At 41.2% G+C, this 26,112-nt stretch overlaps 1 protein-coding gene across 2 annotated transcripts in view; it reads right to left on the minus strand.

Annotated features, from left to right (window-relative positions):
• slit2 (slit homolog 2 (Drosophila)) overlaps window positions 1-16,966 on the minus strand; it is an 89,018-nt gene extending 72,052 nt beyond the window's left edge. The window contains exons 1-4 of one of the 2 annotated variants that reach the window (XM_034211566.1): window positions 16,007-16,966; window positions 15,051-15,122; window positions 13,280-13,351; window positions 6,627-6,698 (exon numbers count right to left, since the gene is read on the minus strand). In XM_034211566.1, coding sequence (XP_034067457.1) covers window positions 6,627-6,698; window positions 13,280-13,351; window positions 15,051-15,122; window positions 16,007-16,224 — 434 coding nt within the window. In that variant the 5' untranslated portion in view covers window positions 16,225-16,966. The remainder of the gene's footprint in view (window positions 1-6,626; window positions 6,699-13,279; window positions 13,352-15,050; window positions 15,123-16,006) is intronic. The other variant, XM_034211565.1, reaches the window with a different exon arrangement.
• Window positions 16,967-26,112: the final 9,146 nt, after the last annotated feature.

Here is a 26,112-nt window from a genome sequence, read left to right on the forward strand (position 1 = left end):
AACACATCTCTAATCTCTCCTTTAAATACCCTTCTTTCAGTCTGTCTGTATCCGCCCCTCCTCTCTGTGTTTCTTTTTCCAGGCGTTCCCGGCACTTGTTTTGTAATCTGATGGGCAAAGCAGCACCGTCACTGCTGGTGTGTCCATTATCCTGGATATCTCATCGGGACACTGATGCTCCCTGACCTTTCACCTGTGAGCTCTGAACCTTGACTCAGACACCCAGGGCGACAGGTGATTAATTGAGCTGCATTCAGCGTACTAAACTGAGCGACATGAAACAACATTTTGGAGTTTGGAGTTCAAACACTTCATTTATTTTTTCAAAAAAGTACAACTAATTTATACAGTTTGTCAGTTTAAAGTTTTTGAGTTCATATGTCAAGTGGAACAATTCATATTACCTACAAAGACCCCAGTTTGAAATAAAGAGTACTAACTCAAAAGGCATAAATATAAAATCTGTAGTGTAAATGAAATGGTTAGTTTCAGTGTTTTTCCTTATTTAAAATGAACTTGACAAAAATTACATTTGCCTACAAAGTAATCTAGTTTTTGTACACAAAATGGAGCAGATGATCCCCTACAAAGAAGACCTTCAATCTGTTTATGATTGTATATTCTGTTCCCTGTTGACATAAATATGATGTTTTTTTAAAGCACAGCTGTGATGTGTCTGTTCAGAGAGGAGACAGGACTCCACAGGGACTCTAACTCAAGCCTATCCTTAAAAACACCTCTAAATTATACAATTCAAAAGCACAATAAAAAAAGATATATAGCCTCCAAACATGTAACATTGTTAAACAGAATCAACATAAAACAAACATTTCAAGCTTCATGACTCAGATTTGATTGCATGAAGACTGCATTAGTTGTAGAGTAGAGTGTCTAAAGTGGCAACTGAGTGCATTAAATGTAGTGCATGATAGCGTTACTGTTTCAAGTTGCAATGAAAAGATGAATAAAGGTAAACATCCACAAACACACACTTCATCGGCTCCATTCAGAAACAAGTCAGCTTTTATCGAGGTAAAAGGCAAGGCAAGTTTATTTATATAGCACTTTTCAACACAAGGCAATTCAAAGTGCTTATGTAGGGCAATTCATATCTTTACATTCTGCATATAAAACCTAATTCACTGGTGCCTGGTATATAATGCCAGCTCTGCTTTGGCAAGAACTCTGCAAAGTGTTTGAGAATGAATTACAGCATTGTGTCGGGATCTGAATGGCCAAATCACTTCTTAGGAATGAGTGGCCTTGAGCAATTCAGATAGTCATGTGATTCATACGATGGCAAGCAAGTGAGTCACTGACACTCAACACCTCAACACTGTTGTAGCTGTCGGTTTCTCCCAGGGTGATTCATAATGTGTACACAGATGACATGGAAATATCCGAAAAAACACAAACTTAGCCACAAGAAAGAAAAATAGAAACGTTTTCGGCATTTTCCTGTTTGGTTGGATACGATCTGTGAGATCCAAGAGTCCTAATAAAAACATTTCTCCGACAATAAGTCTTTGTATGTTCTGAAAAGAGCAGTTTTTCTTGTGTTCATTTGTGTGTGTTTATGAAAGAGGGTTTTTATATCTGTTAAAGTGCATTCAGACAAACAGGAGGGGGCAGGAAATATGGCTCAATGGCAAAGTGGTGTGTTTTTGCCAGTTTCCCTCTGTTTGTTAGATAGAGATGGAAAAAGAGAGGGGGGGGGCATCCTGAGACGCTTCAGGCTGCTAAGGCTTTAATTTAATGGCAGATATTTGCATATTATATGTACACAAAGTGGCCAAATATCTTCTCATCCAAACATTGCAATTAACCTTGCTTCCAGCAGATACCGATCTTTGCTTTAAAAGGCAGTAACCCAAATAATCCTGCTCAAAATCCACCGTATAACCAGAAGCAGCAGTTTAGTTTGTCCTGCATCCCCCTCCAGGAGATCACAGAACGGTCAGCGTGGCCTCGATGTGAGTGAGAGAGCTTTAAAGATAAAAGTGTATCAAATAATTGTATTACTTCAGAGAGCATGATGTTCCCCAACTTTTACTCATCTATTATTTAAGAGTATCCAATAATGATAGGCTGAGTAATAAAAAAGGTAACTAACTTTAAAATTTTAATTTTAATTATACAGAACTTAAAAGCAATTTGAGGGAAAAAAGAAGGGAACAGTGGGTTTCAAAATGTTTATATTATTAATACAATCTGAATATATATAAATATATATATTAATACATAACTGGCAAAAAAAAGTATTACTATGCTCACATAACTTCCAGAACACAGTGCTTTTCTCTCTGTTGTATGGATGTATCCTCAGATGGCGGCACAGTTTACTATTGTGTGTATTATATTGGAGTTCTTTAATTTATAAAATAAAGAATGACCCTGATGAAGACCATGTCGGTAACTTATTAACGTTTTATCTTGGATTTAAAAAATCTCCGTGGCGATTTGTAGTACGGCAGCTGTTACAAGTTTAATTTGTCATGATTGTTGTTAATGAGAGGGAGGAGATTGCCCCCCCGCCCCCGCCCTCACCTCTATAAATCACCTCCTGCTTAGATCTCTTGACTGGTACATTCTTAACCTTTGACCTCCGTCGGACTAAAAGGTCGTCGTCACTGTGGTAACTAAAACGGCCGACTCGCTCTGTCTTAATTAAAAAGCATTATTTACTCGGAGAAAATTTCATCTTCTCTACCTCTGACCTCTCTCTTCCTCTTCCTTTCTCCTCCTCGTCCTCCGCCCTCTGTGTCGGTTAACTGTCGACACGCTGGGAAAGCCCACATCTCCTGAAAGACTACGCTCTTGTGACTATAGTGCCGAGCCTGTCGTCTCGGCCGAGGCGGTACATGTTAGTGTGTGTGTGTGTGTGTGTGTGTGTGTGTGTGTGTGTGTGTGTGTGTGTGTGTGTGTGTGTGTGTGTGTGTGTGTGTCTGAGTGTGTGTGTGTGTGTGTGTGTGTGTGTGTGTGTGTGTGTGTGTGTGTGTGTGTGTGTGTGTGTGTGTGTGTGTGTGTGTGTGTGTGTGTGTGTGTGTGTGTCTGAGTGTGTGTTTGCAGCAGGGTTAAGCTCTAACAGAAGACAAAGCCACAACCTTTGAGGCTGCTAAGCAACAATGCTGACTGGTAAAGCCTCATCAGGGCACCGTTTAGCAAAGGATTAGGGACTATTACACACACATAAACACACACACCCAAAAACATAGCCTAATCAACTAATTAATTCAAACCGCAGACCACTTTAACTTTTGGTGTGTGTGAAACCTACAGTTCACTCTTCCAAATCAACTCATCCATATAAACTATTTTTCTCAGTGAAAAACTACAACTAACTTTCCTTCGATTTATTTTAATCAGGTCGACGGCCGTCACAAATCTCTTAATCTTTTCACCTTTCTCTCACTTTGTCATAACTAACACATGTTAACAAAAAAAATACCTACATTTTTGCAGGTCACCCTTGAAAAAGAGATCTTTTGATCTCAAGGGGCTTTCACCTGGTTAAATAAAGGCTACAAACAAACAAACATTTTTAAGCAAAACGCACTTGACACAAAACACTAAAACACAGAGGGTGATAAAGTAATCTGAAAACTGTTTCTGAGGAATGTATGCCAGAAAAGGCAAGGCAGCAAGAAAACACATACACACAATCACTGTCCCATCAATATATCCTCATCCTCCTGTATAACCAGACTTTTCATATGTAGAAGCTGTGACCCATTCTCTCATCCTCCCATCACCCCATCAACCCCTCTTTCATCTCACTACTGATTTCTGTCCAGCAAAAAGGGAATAGAGCGGGCAGAGAAGAGGCAGAAGAGAGGAGAGGAAATGTCACATGAATATATGTGTTCATTGCATGGGGTCAGCATTGTGACATCTGCGTAGTAATGGAAGACAATCATATTGAACAAAATAATTTCCTCTGAAAGAAGCATCATGATAAAAGTGCAAGAATTATACTGATGATCTGGAATCAAGATTGTATTACATATATGTTTTTACCATTCCTTGTATGTTAACATTTTATTTGTTAATTTGTGTTTGCATACATGTTTGTTGTTCTATGTTTATCTTTGGTAGATGTTGTATTATACAGCTTTGGATTCATGATCACTAATGGCAATGAGGAAAGGAAGGAACAGACGAAGAAAATACACTAAACATAAGAACCCACATTAAAGGAGGATTTACTGCTGGCAACTAAATGCAGGTTTATTGTGTTGGTTGGTTGGTGGTAATTTGACGCTTAATCCCCTGTACTCCTGCATCTTAACATTGAGGATCAAAGTGGAAGCACATCTTGAGAACTTTCTCAGTTCACTCCCCTTGTCACTCATTCACTACTCCCTACTCAAAAGACATTCAATTGTTAACTTGAATGAGTCATTCTTGAGTTGTGTCACTAGTGACGGGCCTGGAGTCCCACAACATTTATAAAATGCAATGCAATTCATTGTGGAAGTTAGAAGAAAGTATTTTACACACGTATGTGGACACCACTTTTATCACAGGAACATTTGAGACAAAAACATTGAATTAATGAGTTACTGTATCATTCACATTTAATTTAGTTAACTGTAACATCATGGTCTCATTCTTATAATGTAAGTGACCTTAACTACCCTGAAAAAAAGTGATCTTGATTGACATTGCAAAAATAAACAATGACTATTGGTGCAAGACTCGTCATCACGACTTCAATGACCAATAAGAAGATTTTTACCTCATCTACTCATATACATAGTAATTGTCTAGATCAACACCTAATACAGTTTATAAGCATGTCACACTAAATGGTTTTAGACACATGTTGGATGTCAACATAATTCAGGCAGAAATAATGTTTCCTCTAACACCTGACCTCAGTTTCATTTAGCCCTCAAAGCTCTTAACCATGGCGCTGAGCAAACACATCCAGGAAGTACTCACACACACATCATTTCCAAGCTCGAAAAAAAGTGAAAACACAATTTTCATAATAGCAGGTTGAGCAAGTGTTCATTTATAGCAGTGCTGTTGTAAGAACCAAAGTCGGTCCAGTCTGCATACCTTCTGACCTCTAAATAAAACTTAACAAGATTCCACTTCAGAGGTTCTCAAGGCTTTCTTGTTGTGTTTTCTAAAAATAAAAGTACACTGTTGGGGGTGTAGAAGTAGAGATGTAATATTGTCCAAACAGCCCTAAATGCTATTGGCTAAGCCTCCGTGGTTGATGTTCATTATGAATGACTTCCATATGTCTGAGAAAACTGCTTCTATAGCTTTGTGGCGGCAAAAGCGCCAGCTAGGTTATTTGTATTTTTTCATTGGGCAACTTTCTGTTGATTTTTCGGAAAATGCTTTATTTCTCTAATTCTAATTTGAGATCTTCTACTGAGGAAAAAAACACAATCAAAAGACAACATTATGAGTGCTGTGAGACCGAATGAAGTGTGTGGTCAGTGAATATATTAAACCAACCAGGGATCCTCTGCTACACATATACCTGGAGAACTGAGGCTTATACACAACATACACGCAAACAAGCAAAGTGCACACGCAAGTCTAAACTAACAAATGCACACACACACACACAACGCGCACAGAGAGGCCGCTTGTCTGCAACAGCTGAGCAGAGAGCAGTATATCCGAGTTGTATTTTTACCTCGGCCCACACGCTGAGCAATATGCCAACTCTTGGCCTTGAAAAACACACACACACACACTCTTGCAGAAACACAGACGCACATGCAGACACACACCCATAGACGACAGGTCAAGCCCAGCAAACCACTGCAGCAGCCGCAGAACATAAACAACTTCCACACACTCTCTGAATCATCTGAGCATTTCAATATTGTTTAAGATAAATATATGCAGCCACACATATAAATATATTCAACCATAATTATTCCCTGGGACCACAAACAACCATGACGGGAAGGTAGTTCCCACAGTTTCAGCAGCATTGCTGCCCAGCCCTACAGTTCTGGAAATCCACAGATCAGTTTACAGCACAGACGCTCTGAAGAGTGGACGGTGCCTGACGACAACACACTGCAGTTTAAGGGTTTTGAATGCAAACTGACACATTTATGTTCTGTAACTGAGACTATTTTTTGTCTGTGAAACATACACATGTAACTTTAGAAGAGCACACACACACACACACACACACACACACACACACACACACACACACACACACACACACACACACACACACACACACCACACACACACACACACACCACACACAACACACACACACACACACACACACACACACACACACACACACACACCTCCCAGTGGGCAGCAGCTGTTGGAGTGCTAATCTCCATTAGCTACTGAACTGGCTTCTATGAAGAGGGCCATTTAAAATCTGTTCCCTCACTCCTTCATCGAAGTGAAAAACCACGGCTACGTCACCAAGACAACCAGATTTTTTTCAAATCGCAGTCAATGTTCTGTACAAGCTTGTGGTAATACACAAAAACACACACAATTTCAATAATTCATCCGAGTGATCTCAGGCCTTCTTTGGAAGTGAACAATACTTCAGATAACAATGCAGAGAAATCGAGTGATGGATAGAGAAAGAGAAAGAGAAGGAAAAAAACAGGACTTACAGTCTGTAAAGTTTTGTCGTTCCCAGGAAAAGCAGCTCGGGGAACACGGCCAGGTTATTCCGATTCAGGCGCCTGAAAAAAGTATAGAGTATCAATTAGGAAATAACTCAACATAGGCTTCCATAGAGTGGTTACATGTGTGTATAATTAGCTTTTTAAGGTGATATTTGTGTTTCCTGTTCATCATATCACATTGTGTGTTGTTGTGTTTTGCTTACAACTCAGTGTTACAGGAAGCATGAACATAAGAAGATTGATGGAGGCATTAAAAGGACACACATGTTCACGGGCAGAAAAGCAGACTCCCAGTCGCCCCTGATTTAAGGGGTACAACATGGCTGCCAGACAAACAGTGAACTCGAGAAGGACGAAGGGAAGGCAGGGGGAGGAAGACGGGAGAAGAGGTTCAAATGTAATGGGGGTGTGGGGGGACCTTTTTTTTACCACAAAGGCGGAGAAGAGGAGATGATGTGGGAAAAACAAACAGGCAGTCTGGCCGGGCTACCGAATGTGTGAAAAGGACCCCACTGAGTAAACAAGGCCCTCACAGGGGAAGAACTCACAACAACCCGTCATCACACACATTCTCACAAACACACACACACACACACACACACACACACACACACACACACACACACACACACACACACACACACACACACACACACACACACACAGGAGTTGAGAGAACTCGGGTGAGTTTAATAATCTGGGTGCGATCATTTAACCCTGGTCGAGTGGAGTGAAGAGGTTTGTATGCCGGTGTGTGTTGCTGTGTGTGTGGTTGTGCCTTGATGTGAGTCAGAGGAGAGTGAAGCAACTGAGTGACACAATGAAAGACAGGCTGCTGAAACAGTTTAACCCCGACACACACTCTCTCTCACACACATATACACACACACACATTGACAGCCCGGGGAAGGATGCTGCGCCGGCTGTTACTGGAGGAGAATTAAGAGAGGGAGTAAGGAAATGAGAGATGGAGGAAGAATGAAGAAAGCTTGTTTCAATAAATGAAAAATAGTGTTAAAGGCCCTGACTGAGTTTCTCACAAATGTCCATGAACACAAGCAAACAATGCACATGTGAATGCTCCAGAACACTTGGTTAGGTTTAGAAAAATAATAGTTTGTGTTAAAATAAGTAAGTTATGTAACGTAAAAGTTAGTAAATATAAGTCAACCATTTCTAGTTTTACACAGGACAGGAACAGGTGGTCTCCTGAGTAATAGTCCTGTATATTTAAACCATCCAACTTTGTCATCTCACTTCCACTGAGGCAGTTATGCCCGTCCTGGCTAAGGTTAAAGTGCATTATATACGAATTAAAGTGAATTTCTTTCCGTATGTATAGGTAGAAACAGCTGAAGAAAACAGCCTTAACAAAACACTTCAAAAATGTCAACAGTTGTATTCAGACCACCAAAAACCTCTCTTCAAGTGTCACAATGGCCTTCTTATTTTACCTCTTTGTGCTTCACTATAAGCTGCTGTGGACTCTCCTTAAATAACGTCACCCCCCAGTGTGTCCATCATCAACCCAGGAGTGCTCAAATATATGAACGTGCCTGCGTTCATGCACACACATTCACACTTCACAGTTACATCAGAGGGCGCTTTAATATTTAACATCCCACAGAATGATGTTTCTAAATTATTCACTTCTCTTCCGTTAAGGCTGGCTGTGGCGGCTAAGAGCCCCACGTGGTCCCATGGAGAGGCCCACTCCTCCTGCAGGTCCTGCCCGACCATGAGCACCCGTTAGTGGGCTAGACCTCCCCTGGGTGAGTGCACAGATTGGTGCTGGAGGTGCGGCGAAGGAGTATGAGCTCATTCTCTTAAAATAGATACAATGCTGTCAGACTAGGAGACTACGAGAATGAAGTGAAGACAGTGTTTTATCCAAACCAGTGTCGTTACTCAAAAGTATCAGGTGCATTTAATTATTTGCTCATACATTTCAGATAACTTTACCAATCAAGTTTACACTTTTAACCATCATATATTGCTCAATTTAGGGTCAGAAAACCCTTTTTTTATTTAGTTCAAGCATCACAAAGGACGCCGACAAAACCTGTTATTTTATCTTTCCAAAGGGACAGCATTCATGATATGAAACCAACCTCTACATATTCAACCCAGTCTCACTGCATTTCGTGTAATAGTCACGAAATACATTTAATCTATTGATTCGTGTTCACCAACACGATTTTTGCATTTTTTTCGTGTCACACAGAATGATTTTACAAGCAATGTATTTCTATTGGTAGTATGTTTCGTGCCTGCACCACGTCTTTTTGTCCGGTCGGGTCTTGGAAGACAGGAAGCTGTGTGGTTCATAAAAACATGTTCTTACTCAATATCAAGCCACAATTATTGTTTTTATTTTTAAATTGTATAATGTCGGACTTTTTTTGCCGTCCGCGAGGAAAAGAAATGGGGCTCAGAGCCTCAGAATACTTAAATCTGTATTTTTTGTAATCTTTTTTTCCTTCTAATTTTTTATTATTTGGTGCAGGCACGAAACATACTACCAATAGAAATACATTGCTTCTAAAATCGTTCTGTGTCAGAATACTGACATCTGTATTTTCTTTAATCTGTTTTTCCTTCTAATTTGTTATTATTTACATTGCTTTTAAAATCGTTCTCTGTGACACGAAAAATATGGGGAAATCGTGTTGGTGAACACGAATCAATAGATTCATTTTGTGACTATAACACGAAATGCCGTGAGACTGGGTTGACATATTATACACCTCAAAATGTTAGTCCAATGAAGTCACTCAGCCACTACACTTATTTAACCTATTCTAATAACCTGTTCTTAATTTTCTGTGCATCTATTCATCGTTTCAACCCCAACTACCATAAACCCTTGCATCTTTGTTATAAGAGACAAAGAAAACGTTGCAGTATAGTTCCTACAGCTTAAGATTTAGTGTTTAGGAGTTGTTCATTTTTGCCCAGAACACCTCTACTGTCCCTCTATACAAGTACTAACAGACTCTGACAAAAATAATCTAGTGGTCAGTAGTGATTTAGTGGCTTGTTTCTTGACCTGAAGGAATGTATTATAGTGTGTGTGAAGTGTGTGTGAGTGTGCACATAAACACCCTCAGAGTACTTCCACAGTCGTGATTCATTAGTCAAAGTCTGGCTGAAAGTGAATGAAGACCGAGTCGCCAGTACATTGAGGTGTGAGAGTCACTCCAACAAGCTAATGTCACACTGCAGCGTGGTGATAATCCCTGCAATCATAAACATATGCTAGAGAGCAACAAACCACACAGTAAACACACACACAGACACAAAGACACACACACACACACACACACACACACACACACACACAAGTTTATATGTGTAGCATTACAGGTTTGCAGGCTGTGGCCAGGAAGGAAACAACAAACCCACTCAAAAAAACAATTATTACTCCACCAATGCCACTGCTGCCATAATTCACATTTTATGTCAAAACTTGCGTGAGTGTTTGTGTATGTGTGTATATCCACTCCAGCAGTTTGTGTATTTTAGTCAGGAGAGACTGAGTGAATTAATATTTTATTTTATATGTGCACAAAAGTATGAGAGATGTGAATCGTCTTTGTTAATTAGACCCCATCGTGATGCCATATGCACTTTACAGGTTAATGCGCTGGCATACAAGCTTTAACATCATGGCTATGAAGGCTTAGATAAGATACCATCCTGCCCAATTTCACAGTAACGCAGGATTCCAGAATGCAGAAATGATTCTCATTAAGCGTATTGAAAAGCTGGTATTTACAACAATAGTTGGCAGTAGCACAGACAGCCAGTGACTCAGCAATATCTACAAATTACTTTTATTAGATAGAACCATTGTAGTGAAAATGGCTTTTGTGTGCAGAACCTTTCAAGCCCTGCAGCTCAATAAATTAAAAAAAGGCATTGCGAAACTTTGCCCTGAAGGATCAGAGAAGCAATGTCTTCACTCGCAGGATTCAGCAAACGCTAATCTAAGACTTTTCTTTTAAATCCATATTCTGCTAGTCTCAATGATGTAATTATCTTTTGATAGTCACATTTTCCACAAATTACACCACACTTAGTGTGAGGTTTATTTATCTAGTGTGTACATCACTGTTGATATGTATGTCTCACTACCTGTAATCTGTTTTACAATTATTCTTCACTGTTGAAATTACCTTTGATAATGTGATCACTCAACTACAGGTTAATTATCTGAGGCTTTATCTCACCGTTGTTCTCTCAATACCTGTAATTACTATTTCCTTTCTCTCTGCATATCTCTTGCTGCTATCATCTTTAATCTCACACACTTTGAATTGGATAGCGGCTATAAACCAGTCAGATGTGAGAGGAGGATAAGAGGATCAGAAACGCCTCTCTTTCCTATTCTTCATTATCTACAGGGAGAGAGTGAAGAATGTATGACATTCCTGTAAGCACAGGACAATAGAGAGAGAGAGATGGGTGGGTTTGGAAGAAAAACATGAGGAGAGGTTAAAGATGGAATCAATGCGCAAGTGGGGGGCAAAATCAAGATAAAACCAGTACTGACGGAGCAGCCTTGCGTAAGTTAATGCGCGTGCATGAGTCTATCCATACCAATGCATGTTTTTGTGTATGTGCATGTGTGTGTTGTGACATGCCTATCTCCTCCACACCTCCTTCGACCACCGGCCCCTCCTCCATACCCCCCAGCTACTGCCCCACACCTGACCCCACCCTGCCCAGCCCTGCAGGGCCTGTCGCAAAAAAAGAGGATGAGAAGGGAAACCGTTTTCCACCCCGGTGGGGGGCAGTCACTGTGGATCCGTCAGCCCAGCTTAGGGCCCTCTACTCTGGGCAGCGGTGCCCAGCAGGCCCCTATCCAACCCCCAGAGGACAGAGGCCTTTGAAATGAGCCCCAAGACTCCAGACTCCGGAGACGTGCCATTGTCCAGCGGCTGCGGGGGGGCATTGATGACTGACTCCACCTTTGTGTTTGTGAACATGCCACGCCAGAGACGCTGAATTACAGTTGAAAACCCTCGTAAGAACAACAGAAAACAGCCATGTTGTGTCAGAAAGTTAGCTGCTGTCAAAGTGTTTGTTGCCCTCTGATGAAAGACAAAGACAGCATGTATAGTTTGATAGTTGATGTGTAATTCTTTATCTGATGTGGATGTTTACAGACTGATCTACATTGTATGTGTAAGTGTGTGTTGAAGCCTGATTTGCTAATATGTATGCATGAGAGACTTTTTTAACCAGCATGTACCATCTCTTAGCACATAAGGTAATCACTATCAAAGTTAACAGTCCATTTCACAGTTGAATATTGGCCTTGTCTAAAGCTCTGGGCAGAAATTCCCAGATCTGCTTAGCTGGACAGATCCCAGCATCGGTTGCATGAGAATCACGATCAGATTCCTATATATTCACTGTGTCAACAAAGAGTGGCCACAGTGCAGCAGAGAGCAGAGAAAAAACCAGGCACGACACGCCCAAGACGAGAGCAGCGGGAATTCATGATACTTCATCCTTCTCAATCCGACCACTCCTGAAGAATTTACCCAAAACAGCCATCAGGAAGATTAACTACCTTCAATTGATTTAGTGCTGTTTGTATGCCTGTGTATGTGTACAGGTGGATATGTCTGTGTTTACACAGGTATGTCTGTGTTTTTGTAAACATGTGTGTAAGCAGAAAGGATTTTTACGTGTCTTTAATTAAAAGCTTGTCTCTAAGCCTCCTCAGAGCGTCACAGTCTGCTGCATTCCTGTGTGTCATTGGCTGGCAGTCAGGCCACAAACACAGCCATATGCAGACAGCTCACACATCAAGTAAAGTTGACAGTCCACACAATAGACATATCAGCAGCCAGAGGTCTGCATCCCCCTTCTGTCCTCTTCTCCCACACACTACCAGGACTTAATTATGCCATAACTGCCTCGGGGTTAGATGCTGAATACCAGTGATTCCCGGCCAACGTCATAACAACCTTTGGCTGTTCACTCTCACCGTGCTGAGACTCAATTCAAATATTCCCTCTTGAGAAAACTGATGGCAGCAGTGAAACATTTACAAAGACATACAGATATGGGGGGTGGGGGCACTCAATACTTTGAAAAATATCTGAATCTGTTGTCTCAAAAATGTAGGACCAAAATTCACAAAATGTGCCTTCTGCTACGATCCACAACTACAAATCAACCAGCCTAAAAAAAACAGGAAATGAGGCGGAAAAGACAGACTGACATTTTAGGTTTTTTAAGGGTCTATTTTAACAAGAAAAAGTTCCAGTGATATTGCTCAAGTTTTTTTAATGTTTCTACAGTGCCACAATACACTAGGAAATTAGCACAATCGTCCTTCAAAATGGACCACAGAGAATTTTATAAAAACCAATCTCACACGTATGCAATGCCACAATAATCAAAAAGAAAATGAGGGGACAACGGAACAATAACGTTCTTCCCTACAAAAGCTCTGCATACTTGTTATCCTTTCATTTGTCACCTTTCTGTACATGTGCATATCCAAATATATGAAAAATAAACGTGTATGCTTCAGGAAAAAGCATTATGATAAAGGATTATTTCTAACAACAATGTGTGAAAATAAATAGTCTCTGCTTTAATTCAGAATTGTAACTCACAGTCTCTCCAGCTCCTTCAGGTCCTGGAACGCTCCTCTCTCTATTGTGGTGATTTTGTTCTCCATTAGCTGCCTGAAAGAGAAACACCAGCGGAAAGTGAGACAATAAGCACTGGACAGCAAAAAAAAGAGATTAATAGAGAGACACATGAGAGCTGACAGGGTGATCTGATGACACCTTGAGAGTCCAAAGAAAAGACGAAAGATGGCTGGATGGGGCCGCAGATAAGAGAGAGTAAAGAGGAAGAGAAGGTGAAGGAGAGTGAGATAGGACACGAGAGAGGAGAAGAGATTGACATGGGAGAGAGGGAGAGATGAAGAAGATAGGTGGCAGTGGGTGTGAATTAAAAAAAGAAAAACTGATTGTGGAGATGGTAAGTGATAGAACGTTGAAGCAGCAGGAGAAAGAGAGAGAGAGAGAAGACAATCAGCGGCGGATCGATGGAGCCACAGAATTGACTTTAAAACTGGCCCATCAGTTGGACAGCAACTCATCTATCATCCAATTTACCCTCTGTCTAACTACACAGCTGTGAGTGTGACTACTCATTCACTTACACTAGCACAACTCCCCAAGGAGCACTGTGCTGACCAAGCCAAGCTGTCACACTCACACTCACACATCACACACACACACACACACACACACACACACACACACACACACACACACACACACACACACACACACACACACACACACACACACACACACATATTTGTATAGGCTGTATTGTGCACACTCATGATAAATAGGAACACACAAGCAGATATAACTGGTTTTGGACAAATGCATGTTAACTCACAAACAAACCAAAGATATTTCATTGCCTATAATGTCAAACAAATAAGTACATCCTCACATTGGAGAAGTTGCAGCCAGGATAGTTTGCATTTTAGCTTTATGACTAAAACTAAAGAGTGTAAGCCAATGAATTGGTTTTCCATTGACTAAATCTTGCCGCTCTAATTAATTATTTAGATTTTGTCTGACACAGGTACGCATTATGAACACAGAAAACAGCTAACATTGAGGCTGGAGAACACGCACGCACGATTAGGGACATCATCTCAGAAGGAATTCCAACCATGTATTCTCCCATTCACTTTTAGCAGCTGGAAAGCACACACACACACACACACACACACACACACACACACACACACACACACACACAACCACACACACACACACACACACACACACACACACACCACACACACACACACACACACACACACACACACACACACACACACACACACACACACACAATAAAAGCAGGCTATCCATGTCCTACTCTTAAACTGGATTCATCCCAGGTAAGAAACCTGTTCTTACTTGACTCTCTCCTTTCCTTTCCTTGCACCCTCCCTCCCTTGCAGCTGCATTCCTCCCTCCGCGGTTACACCTAATGACCGCTATCTCTTTCCCTCTTTGCCCGGTAGTTAAAATAAGCCCCTCCTGACACTTCCACTGGCAGATTAACACGACAGCATTAACAGGTGCCAATGCTATTCTGTTTGAAAACACATACTGACTCAATGAAAGCGCCGCTTGTAGACGCAGTGCTGCATGCGGCAGGCTGCTGTGATGCTGAACAGGACTGGAAACAGTTAAATCTGTGTGTTGTGGTATTTAGGGGGGAAAGTTGTTGGAATTGTAAGGTGCTGCTTGTCAGAGCTGTGCGTGAGAGTATTATATTTTATTTTGCATCTGCAAAAGCTGAGAGATAAGAAAGAAGGAAATACAATTCATAAAAACCACTTACAACACTCGCAGATGCCTCAGTCCTGCAAAATCCGCCTTGGTGATTTTAGTGAGGTTGTTTGCATTCAGATCCCTGGAGAGAGAAATTGGGAAAAAACAGACTGTCAGTAGGCTACATGAGATATGACATTTTAATCAAACAAAGAAAAAGCAGGTCCACTGGAGGGTTTTTGTTGAAACTTGGTGTGCTGTGGCCGATGCAGAATTTCATTTGAGCATCAGAGAAATTGAAAAGAGCTGCTGCGCTATACTAGGCAATTTTTAATTTTATCAAGGGGGCTCTCACTAATAAAATACGGCTTGTTTAACTCAAAGCCCACTTGTCCAAATCCGTTTTTGATTAACTTGCTGGTCTCCAGACAAACCGATGTGGTCTACGGAGGCTGTGCTAATGCAACAGTGCGAAACCACCAACACAACCACAGCAGTGCCCCTAACTTCAGCTCCGCGATCAGCAAGAGCGAATCCCCACATTACACACATGCAGGAAGAACCAAAAGGTGTTTCTACAATTTAAAAACACAAGGTACATTTAGCAGCATTTACAGGTCCTGAGTTTTAACGTGTTAGTTCACGTGTCACTGCGCTAAAATGGTCCCCAAGGAAACAATCCTCCTAATACTATCAGCATGCAGTTTAAAAGGACCGAAAACACTAATGTAACCAGATTATTAAAAAAATAGGAACATTATATGATCATAAAAATATTTGTGGAAATATAATGAAGGGTGGGCTATCAAATAGCCTACCAAAAAGTGACATAAGATTGCTGTAAACTCTTAAGATCTTTTCAGGAGAAGCATATATAAAATATATATATTTCTTAAATGCATTAAGGTAACCAATTTTTTTTTTTACATAATTGACGCACGAATAAATTGAGATTCTAGTGTTTTTCTCGTGTGAAGTGTTTTGTCTGGGAAACTGCGCTTTTTCCCCCCTCGGTAGGCTACTCACAGTCTCTCGGTGTTGCGGGGGATATTCCTGGGCACGCTGCGGAGCCCTTGGCCGTGACAGTCTACGGTAGTCCCGGTGCAGGAGCACTGCGCCGGGCAGGGCTGTCCGTCCGCTCCGCCGGACAGGACCGAGAGCAGGACGGCCAGCAGCCCCAGCGCAGTCACCGGGGAGCGGCCGTGGCCAGCGGGGCCAGCGGGGCTCAGAGTTCCCACCATCATTGCGGCAAGTGGGGGCCAATATGAGACCCACAAAATAACGAGAAAATACAAGGGCGTTCAAAAATAAAAGCCCTGAAATCCCCGAAACAGCTCACCAAACTCTGCACGCAACGGGATGCAGTCCTCCTTTTCGTTGTCCTCCCCTCAGACCTGGGATTCTCAAATGTATCGCTCTAAAATTCACATTTGGGTCTTCTTAGAGGGGTTTTTATGTATGAAAGCTGTGAATTAGGAATTTGCCCCCCCCCTTGAAAGGGAGACGAGAGGTTGACGAGGCGGTGGACCGGCTCTCTGGCTGCGCTACAGCGGCGCAAACTTCCACATGTCCCCGGCATGCGGTGCCCAAAATCCCCCCGATGTGTGTTGTGTCTGTAAGCGTATGAGCGTGTGCTGAACCAAGCCAATAAAACACCTCACTGCTTGATCTGATCCAGAGAAACAAACTCTCAGACACACTTTACTGCATACAAACACACGCACTCCAGGTGAGGCTGTCTTAGTTATGAATTCATAACACGCGTCCAGAAAGGAGACCGCGCTCGGTTCTTCCAAAAAGCTCAGCAGAGGTCACCGAGGAGGAAAGATATTGATCCAGATAATATATCAATGGCAAGTCAGTGGCAAGGGTGTAGGCAGTGTTAGGGAGGGAAAAAAGCCCCGTCAAAGACCAGCGCGCAATAGTATAATCCAACTTTGCGTGGTGCGTCAAAGCGCTGCTCCCGGGAGTGTGTGAGAGAGAGAGAGAGAGAGATGAGAGAGAGAGAGAGAGAGAGAGAGAGAGAGAGAGACGAGAGATGAGAGAGAGAGAGAGAGAGAGAGATAGAGAGAGAGAGAGAGAGAGAGAGAGAGAGAGAGAGAGAGAGAGAGAGAGAGAGAGAGAGAGAGAGAGTTGCCTGGACAGACGCAGTAGCAGACGTGCCCGCTCTCGTCTCTCCATTCTCTCTCTCACTCACACACTGCGTTTTCCCTCAAAGCAGCAGGTTTCCAACTGGCCGTCAGTCAAAAAGCAACAGTGTGACCTCGGTAGGGGACTTCTCGCTGCAGTGTCCCGGTCACCTGATGCTTTATTTATCCGGCCTCAGGAAGGCGACAGAGCTTCTTGGTGAAATCTAAAGTGGACAAATATAGCCAAAACCCATCTGATTATTGTTAAATGTCCACACAGCTGAAACTAAGGATCCAGTGCTGTATCTAAGACACATTTTTCTTGCTCTGTTGGCTTCAGTGTCCAGTTGAAAGACACATTAAAATGACACCTGTCCCATGGTGGTTTCACACTTGTTGTTCCAGTATTCATATCCAAAGTAACTGCACTGCATTATATTCAAACTCTAATAATAGTTTTAATTATCAAAAGCAGTTGCTCTAAGCCTTAAGAATTAGGAGTTTATTTAAGTTAACATTAAACAAATTGGAGAGACATACTTACACCAACCAAATCAAACTTTAAGAAACAGTTTTTTCATCCTTGTTAGGTAAAAGGTTAGTTAATGTTATGAAATGCTATACAAACAAAGAAGCAGCTTCTGGACAAGTGCACATGTAATCTTGATTTACATTTGCAAAAGTAGAGTTTTTGCTGAAGTTTAATAATCTGAATACGCTCAGCAATTACTCATGTGGAATCCATATATTGAGAATTACTGTTTTCTCAAAGAGCTTTAGTTATGATTTACTATGTGCCTATGTTCCTATTATTGACAATATAAATGCCATCACTTCTTCAATAATGTGTGTTTCATTAACACAATTATAAAGATTGGCTTCTCAGCACTACAGTCGCTGTGGCAGTAAATAACGGATGTCACGCAAAATAAACAAATAACAATGTCTGCACATATTTTACAATTTGAACATTGACATAACAAAATGATGTATCGCTTCGGAATATATCCCCAAAGATAAAAAATGTTATCAGTAGTAGTTTTGTAATCAAATCTCTATAGTCTGCTTGAGGTCTCTCAGGTCTGAAGCTTTTGGAGTTCAGTTGGTGGCCTATTTTGATTCTTCATCAGTGACATATCATATCAAAAGAGAACAGATGTGCAGGGAATTCTGTCTTCCTCTCTCTCTGTCTGTCTCTCTTGATCCGTCTCCGGTTTATAAGACAGAATAAGCAGCTGTGGGTGATTGTAATGCTGATGTGTGCTCACTGTGTGTGTGTTTTATACTGCTCCCCCTTATCCCTCATCCCAGCATTCAAACAAACACCCACACAATCACACACTCAGTCTACAGTCTACTCAGACAGTGGTTTTGGGGGTGAGGGGGATAAGAAACAGGAAAGATTTGTAATATTGCAGAAAAAAGGGGAGGAGGCAGAGGCATGACAGCAGACAGGAGGGTAGAGGCCGGCCATTGATGGAGGCGTATCATGGCTGAAGGGAGGGGAGAGAGGAAGCGTGACCCCTATCTCCTGCAACACAACGCAGCTCTAGGGCACACAGCCTGTTCAGACACAGCCTGACCTGACCTGCCCTCCTCTCACACACACATCAGATTACACCTACCGCCGAGGTCAAGCTACAAGATTGTTTAAATTGAGCTGGGGGCAAAGTAGAGGAAGTAACTGCTTTTCCACTGATGTTGATTACAATTAGTCCAGTATATCTCAATATTTGATTGTTTATCAAATTAACAGGTAGGCAAGGCAAGGCAAGGCAAGGCAAGGCAAGGCAAGGCAAGGCAAGGCAAGGCAAGGCAAGGCAAGGCAAGGCAAGGCAAGGCAAGGCAAGGCAAGGCAAGGCAAGGCAAGGCAAGGCAAGGCAAGGCAAGGCAAGGCAAGGCAAGGCAAGGCAAGGCAAGGCAAGGCAAGGCAAGTTTATTTATATAGCACTTTTCAACACAAGGCAATTCAAAGTGCTTTACAAAAAATGAAAGAGATTAAGAAAATGGCATTTAAAATCAGTCATTAAAAAGAAAAGCTAATAAAATAAACATTAAAATAATAAATACATGGATAAAAGTTACAGTGCAGTCTAAGATATGAATAGTTCAATTAAAAGCAGCGACAACAAGAAAAGTCTTCAGCCTGGATTTAAAAGTAGTCAGAGTTGCAGCGGACCTGCAGGTTTCTGGGAGTTTGTTCCAGATATTTGGAGCATAATAACTGAACGCTGCTTTACCATGTTTAGTTCTGACTCTGGAGACAGAAAGATGACCAGTCCCTGAAGACCTGAGAGATCTGGATGGTTCATAATTTAGCAGGAGGTCAGAAATGTATTTTGGGCCTAAACCATTCAGTGCTTTATAAACCAGCAGCAGTATTTTTGAAATCTATTCTTTGACACACAGGAAGCCAGTGTAAAGACTTCAGAACAGGAGTGATGTGATCCACTTTCTTAGTGTTAGTGAGGACTCGAGCAGCGGCGTTCTGAATCAGCTGCAGCTTCCTAATAGATGTTTTAGTGAGACCTGTGAAGACACCATTGCAGTAGTCGAGTCTACTGAAGATAAAAGCATGGACAAGTTTTTCCAAATCCTGCTGTGACATTAGTCTTCTAATCCTAGATATATTCTTTAGGTGATAGTAGGCTGATTTAGTAACTGTTTTAATGTGACTGTTGAAACTCAGCTCAGAGTCCATGACTACACCTAGATTTCTGGCTTTATCTGTTGTTTTGAACATTGCACACTGAAGCTCAGCGCTAACTTTTATACGTTCTGACTTGGCTCCAAAAACCATTACCTCAGTTTTGTCTTTGTTTAAATTGGAGAAAGTTCTGACACATCCAGTCATTGATTTGTTCAATGCACTTACTCAGTGTTTGAATTGGAGCATAGTCTCCTGGTGAAATTGTTACGTAAATTTGTGTGTCATCTGCATAACTATGGTAACTTATTTTGTTGTTTTTCATTATCTGAGCCAGTGGTAGAATGTAGACGTTAAAGAGAAGAGGCCCCAAGATGGAGCCTTGAGGAACCCCACATGTCATATTTGTCAACTCAGATGTGTATTTACCTATAGAAACAAAGTTGTTTCTGTCCTTTAAGTAGGATTCAAACCAATTTAGAACTGTTTCCGAAAGTCCCACCCAGTTTTCCAGTCGGTCTAGTAATATGCTGTGGTCAACAGTGTCAAACGCAGCACTGAGATCTAATAATACTAACACTGAAGTTCTGCCACTGTCTGTGTTTAAGTGGATGTCATTAAAGACCTTTACAAGAGCAGTCTCAGTGCTGTGGTTTGGACGAAAAGCCTGACTGGAACACAAACAGTTATTTAAATGCAAGAAATTACTCGACTGTTGAAAAACAACTTTTTCAATGATTTTACCTAGAAATGGCAGGTTTGATATGGGCCTGTAATTGTTAATTACTGAAGCATCTAGATTATTCTTTTTTAAGAGCGGTTTAATGACTGCAGTTTTCAGGGCCTGTGGAAAAATACCTGAGTGAAGAGATGTGTTTACTATATGAAGTAGATCTGAGGCCATGCAAGGCAAAACATCTTTGAAAAATCCTGTTGGAATAATAGGTAGACAAGTCAAGTGCAGTCAAATGTATTAATGAAGCTTATATAATAAACAATTACAAGAGAGATCATTGCAAACTTTACGGCATAGTACTTTGCATGTCCTAAGATTATGTATTCAACCAAGGAAAATAAAAAACAAAACAAAAAGGAAGGCAGAGAGTGCAGGTCTCTGCCATGGCCAAGCTATCTTCAAATGTTTAAGAAAGAAAACAAAGTAATTAATGAATTCACCCTGTGATTTGGATCGACTCCAAAATTTGCCGGTTCTTCCTTGATCCATTCTAAACCCTTCCTGCACGTTGCATGAAAATTAAGCCAGTAGTTATTTTGTAATCCTGCTGACAAACAGAAATACAAACAAACGGAATTAAAGACAAAAGGTAGCAAAACCCCTATAATGGAGCAACCTCAACAAGAGCAAAAGAGGGATTCTACTTCAAGGGCTGGTAAACCTACACTGATGATGTATATACACAGATTAAACAAAAACAACAGTAGTGCAATTACAGTAAACACAATATTTGGTTAATAGAGATACAAAAAGTGGTTTGTCCTTTCAAGCTTCATCATGCAGAAACGTTTGGTTACAAAAACTGCTATACAAAAAAGGGTGTTTCAGTGCAGATTTGTCCATATCTGCATTTGAAGCTTTGATATGTTGCAAAGTAAGCACAAGAGAATGAACTCAGAGTTGTGACATGGCTTACTAGTTCAAAATAAGACCCTCCCTGAATGGAGGATGTGTACATGTTAAAAGTTAATTTCATCTGAGCCCAAATGAGTTGTTTTCATATTTTGAGGGTATAGAGAATATGCAAGTGTCTGGACTATTTAAAGGAAATCTTAAGATGAAACACATAATAGTACCACCGGTTTAAATCTTTGTGGTTCTCACAAGGTAAAACTGTTATCAGCCCTGTAAGATGAACAAAGATCTATTATTTTCAGAGCTCAGGAAGTTAAATGAGCCTGTCAATGAAGACAGGTGCAACTTGACAAACTTGAATTACGTTTCTAGAAGTAAAGACAGAGTTTTAAACTACGGCACTCTATTTTTGTATTGTCTTTATATACTCCACCATACTAATAGATATTAATATGTGTTTTTTATTTAAAGATATTGCACATTTGAGTGTTAAAACAATAAATAATCACTTCTAAATTTGCTTGTTTTAACCCAATACCCAAGACCTCACTTAACTGGTTCTGTCCTGTCAGACTCACACTTTATGTTGTGTGTAATGTTTTGTGGTAAAGAAATAAATCATGTTTTGATTGATGAAGATCTGGAGCAGTGAGAAGGTGAGGCGTCTTATTTGAGACTGAGGAGTCATTGTTGATTGTACAAATAATGAATGGAGTCTTTTACAATTGAATTTATGTCATACCATCGAGACAGCTCATACCACAATAGATTAAATGTCACCCAATAATGCCACATATAAATAAAGACTTCCGCCAATTGACTTTCACATCATAAGAAAGAGAAAACATTGCTACACACCTCAAACTTTGCAGGTCCCTGAATTAAACAGGTGGAAGCATGCAGTAATCACGAAGCCACAATTTAAATCTGCATTCATACGTATTTATTCTCAAAAAAAATTCAATGCTTTGTTTGGCAGGTTAAGAGGGCTGCAGAGCTGCTAATGAGAAGTGAATCTGTCTGAAGGCTGTGATGTTGGTGCTGCTCAATCTAGCCTGTTGATTTAGGAGCTGTTTGTGTTATCTTTGGTTTATGGCCATGCAGTAAAGCTGAAGGTGTGGGGGTCAGTGTGTGTGTGTGTGTGTGTGTGTGTGTGTGTGTGTGTGTGTGTGTGTGTGTGTGTGTGTGTGTGTGTGTGTGTGTGTGTGTGTGTGTGTGTGTGTGTGTGTGTGTGTGTGTGTGTGTGTGTGTGTGTGCAGAGGTCAGTTCAGCCACCTGGCCTCTGTACAGCTGCTTCTGAGGCACATGCTACCCACAGCTCGTCCTACTGTATGTGTGTCACATACACACGCACACACAGAAAAAAATTCTGTTTACTCCATCGATGTATTATTAAACTCATTAATAAAATCAGCGATAGATATGTCATCATCAGATTCACAGTTTGTTTGTGTGTGTGTGTGTGTGTGTGTGTGTGTGTGTGTGTGTGTGTGTGTGTGTGTGTGTGTGTGTGTGTGTGTGTGTGTGTGTGTGTGTGTGTGTGTGTGTGTGTGTGTGTGTGTGTGTGTGTGTGTTCCCTGATAATCACATCATTAAAAAACAATGATGTTTGTGTTTGGACTGGCACAGTCAACACAGGGACTGGTGACACAGCTGTATGAAGAGACACACAGACATATACACACACACACACAGTGCCACACTAAAACACACAAACAGCAACATTAAAAAAACAAAACTCCTCCTCTGTCTAGGTTTCCATTATACTCTCCTAGCTGTCAGTTTCGTGCTGATGTGACCATGAGGTGAGGTGTATTGAAACTGGGTTCAGCCCCTGAGGTGTGTTAGTGACTGGTTACCTTTGTTGTGATGGGACTGAGAGTTGTCTGTCTCACACACCCAGACACTGAGGCCCGGGGAGATGCTGAGGAAGTGAACAGGATCTCATGGAAGGGCTGGTATGTTGGAAAATCTCCACTCCTCTGCTGCTGGAGAAAGGTGTGTCTGGTTTCACATGTCAACAGAAAGAAAGACAAAGAGAAAGAAGTGGTCCAAAAGTGTGCCACAACGATGAAGTTGAGTTCATTTGTTTGTTATTTTGGAGGATTCTGGGGTTAATCACTGCATTACAGTCTTTCAACAGTTGTTTTTTTTGGCAAAGACAAATGTTTCCTAAAAACAGGGAGGAGGAAATTCAGACTGGTGTGCTCAAGGACACTTCAACATGTGGAAAGGTTGGGTATCAAACCACCAACCTTTGTCTTTTGTATGTGCATGAGAAAAAAACCAGAACCCATTCATAAAGACTTTTCCCACAGAACTGTTTAACGTTTACTGAGATTACCTTAAAGGGCCAACAAGCTTTACTACCTTGGCCACATTGTCTCAGAATTAGAATTGTACCCAATTTCTTTTCACTTTATTTAACAGGAAGACTTCAATGTTGTGCTTATCACAACGACACCCATAAGCTATCATTGGAAGCGTTGGTACCTGTGTGTCTTTGATAAAACAGGAAGATTAGTTTATTTGAATGTATGTTTAGCAATAATACACAAAGGTATCCAAGCAGACATGACAGTCTTGCATATTTCCCCTCATGGCGCAACAATAGAGTCTCAGTCATTTGAATCCTTTAGCACAATTATCTCTCAGTGTTGATTCAAGCACAGCAACTCTGACTGTGACTTTTCCATGGACCTGAACCAAAACAACTCAAACGCCATTAACCTCAAATAGCCCGTAAGTACAAGATAAACATGTGTGTGAAACTAATTGTGCGTTGTGCAGAGCTGGCTTGTTGAGGAGCATTGTTGTGAAAACACATTAAACATCTGTCTGAACACATTGCTGAATTCAAATTGCGATTAGGAGGGAAATAGAGTAGGCCTGTATTCCATACATCCCTTGTCTCGCCAAATTGGGGAAGATGATTCCAGGAGACAGTGAGCACGTAGAAGCAGACAACATAGATTACAGATTAAAAAAACATGGAGATTCTTCTCCTCTTCTCGTTGCTGAGCTTAATCAGGGGAAAGAAAAAACAACAATGAATAATCATTCTCTTCACTTTTCTCTCTCCATTCCTTTATTGTTTTTCCAGCAGGCCGATCACAGAAAAGCCACATGGAGTTGATAACTTGATCCATAAAACACTGTGTGCTGACACACTCCCATATATTCCCATGCAACAACACTTAAAGCGTCTGCATTGGAGATATGTCATCTGTTGATCACATGCTGCATAATCGAGGAATTTGTCAGAGGATTTGTTCATAAAAAGGAATTTTTTTCCAAACTGCCAAGGAACAAAAAGAGGTAAACAAAAAAGCTTAGTTTTCCTAAGGCTCAAACTGGATGTACTAAGCAGCATGACAGAAGGAGAATAATGAGTTTTAGTAGGCTGTATGCTGTGTTTAAGAAATGAGTCCTAAATACTGAAGCAGTGTGTGATTCCCTGACAAGAGCAGGAATCTACGCTTAATATGAGGGTTGTTTAGCGTGAAATGCAAGGAATGATGCATGGAGTCCTGCATCCTGTGAGAGGAGTAAAAGTCGTTCATTTGAGGCTTTAAACATCTGTAAAGTGCGGCACATAAATGTTCAATGCAGAAGTGTATGGGCCCACCATGGAGACGAATTTCACTGTAAAATAGTTTGTAAAAAAATCAAAGTCACTTATGGCAGAAGAGTGAGGGTCAATCGTATTCAATACTAAGGAGGGTCCATAGCAAGAGGCCAAAAAACATAGCGAGTGGGATAGATGTAAGAAGAGAAAGTGGGAGTCTTGGAAGAAAAAGTGAGGTTTGAGAAAAGGACAATACGGCAGAGACAGGAGGGAAAGAAAAATATGACGGTTCCTTTGGAGAGAAAGAGAGGAGGCGAGAGAGTGAGAGGGAGGTGTGTAGAAAGAGGAGTGTGGGAAAAATCAATATGCTCTCTGGAGCGACTGGAAGAGACAATCAGTCCTGTCTGACCCTCGTCTCCCCTTGCTGTCAGTGTGTGTGTGTGTGTGTGTGTGTGTGTGTGTGTGTGTGTGTGTGTGTGTGTGTGTGTGTGTGTGTGTGTGTGTGTGTGTGTGTGTGTGTGTGTGTGTGTGTTTATACATATATTCAATTCACAAAAGTGTTTGTGGGCAACATGCCTGCGTAATTGATTTTGAAGTTTGAGTAGATTCATGGGCTGATATGAGCAGCAGGGTATGTGTGGTCCTAATCATATACATGAGGGTGTGTCCCTGTCTCCTCTCGTGTTTGCTGTCCTCAGCTCAAATATGTTTTATTGGCATGTCTGCTGAGGGCAGGAGAATGATGCCAGGGAAGCTAATGGGATAAAAGTCCATTACTCTCCCTCTATCAACTTTATGAGAAAGGACAGATGGAACAAAGACACCAAACAAAGTTGGGGGATTAGTCTATCACACGCGCAAATGGACACTGTAGCTGCTTTAACTGGCACCAAGTGTGTTGATTCTTGCTTACGGTGGCTCTCAGTCACTTCCCTCACTTACTTCATTTATGTCACTGCCATCCAAGGGGTCACATTCACTCACAAGCCACGGGCTATGGGCCAGATTTTCACAGATTGTCCCGAGCTACTTTTTATGAAATGGCCTCGCTAGCTATTATTATCATCAATACAAAGAAAAATACCTGCTTCTCTCTCTGTATATGTATGTGTGTGAATAGTTATCATTTTAGCAAGCCTCGAGGCTAGCAGCTTTCACAGGCCGTCCACTCGACGTTTGGGGTTTGTAAAGCTGGCT

This window comes from Gymnodraco acuticeps, unplaced genomic scaffold (genome assembly GCF_902827175.1).
Source record: "Gymnodraco acuticeps unplaced genomic scaffold, fGymAcu1.1, whole genome shotgun sequence".
In the NCBI taxonomy this organism is placed as follows: Eukaryota; Metazoa; Chordata; class Actinopteri; order Perciformes; family Bathydraconidae; genus Gymnodraco; species Gymnodraco acuticeps.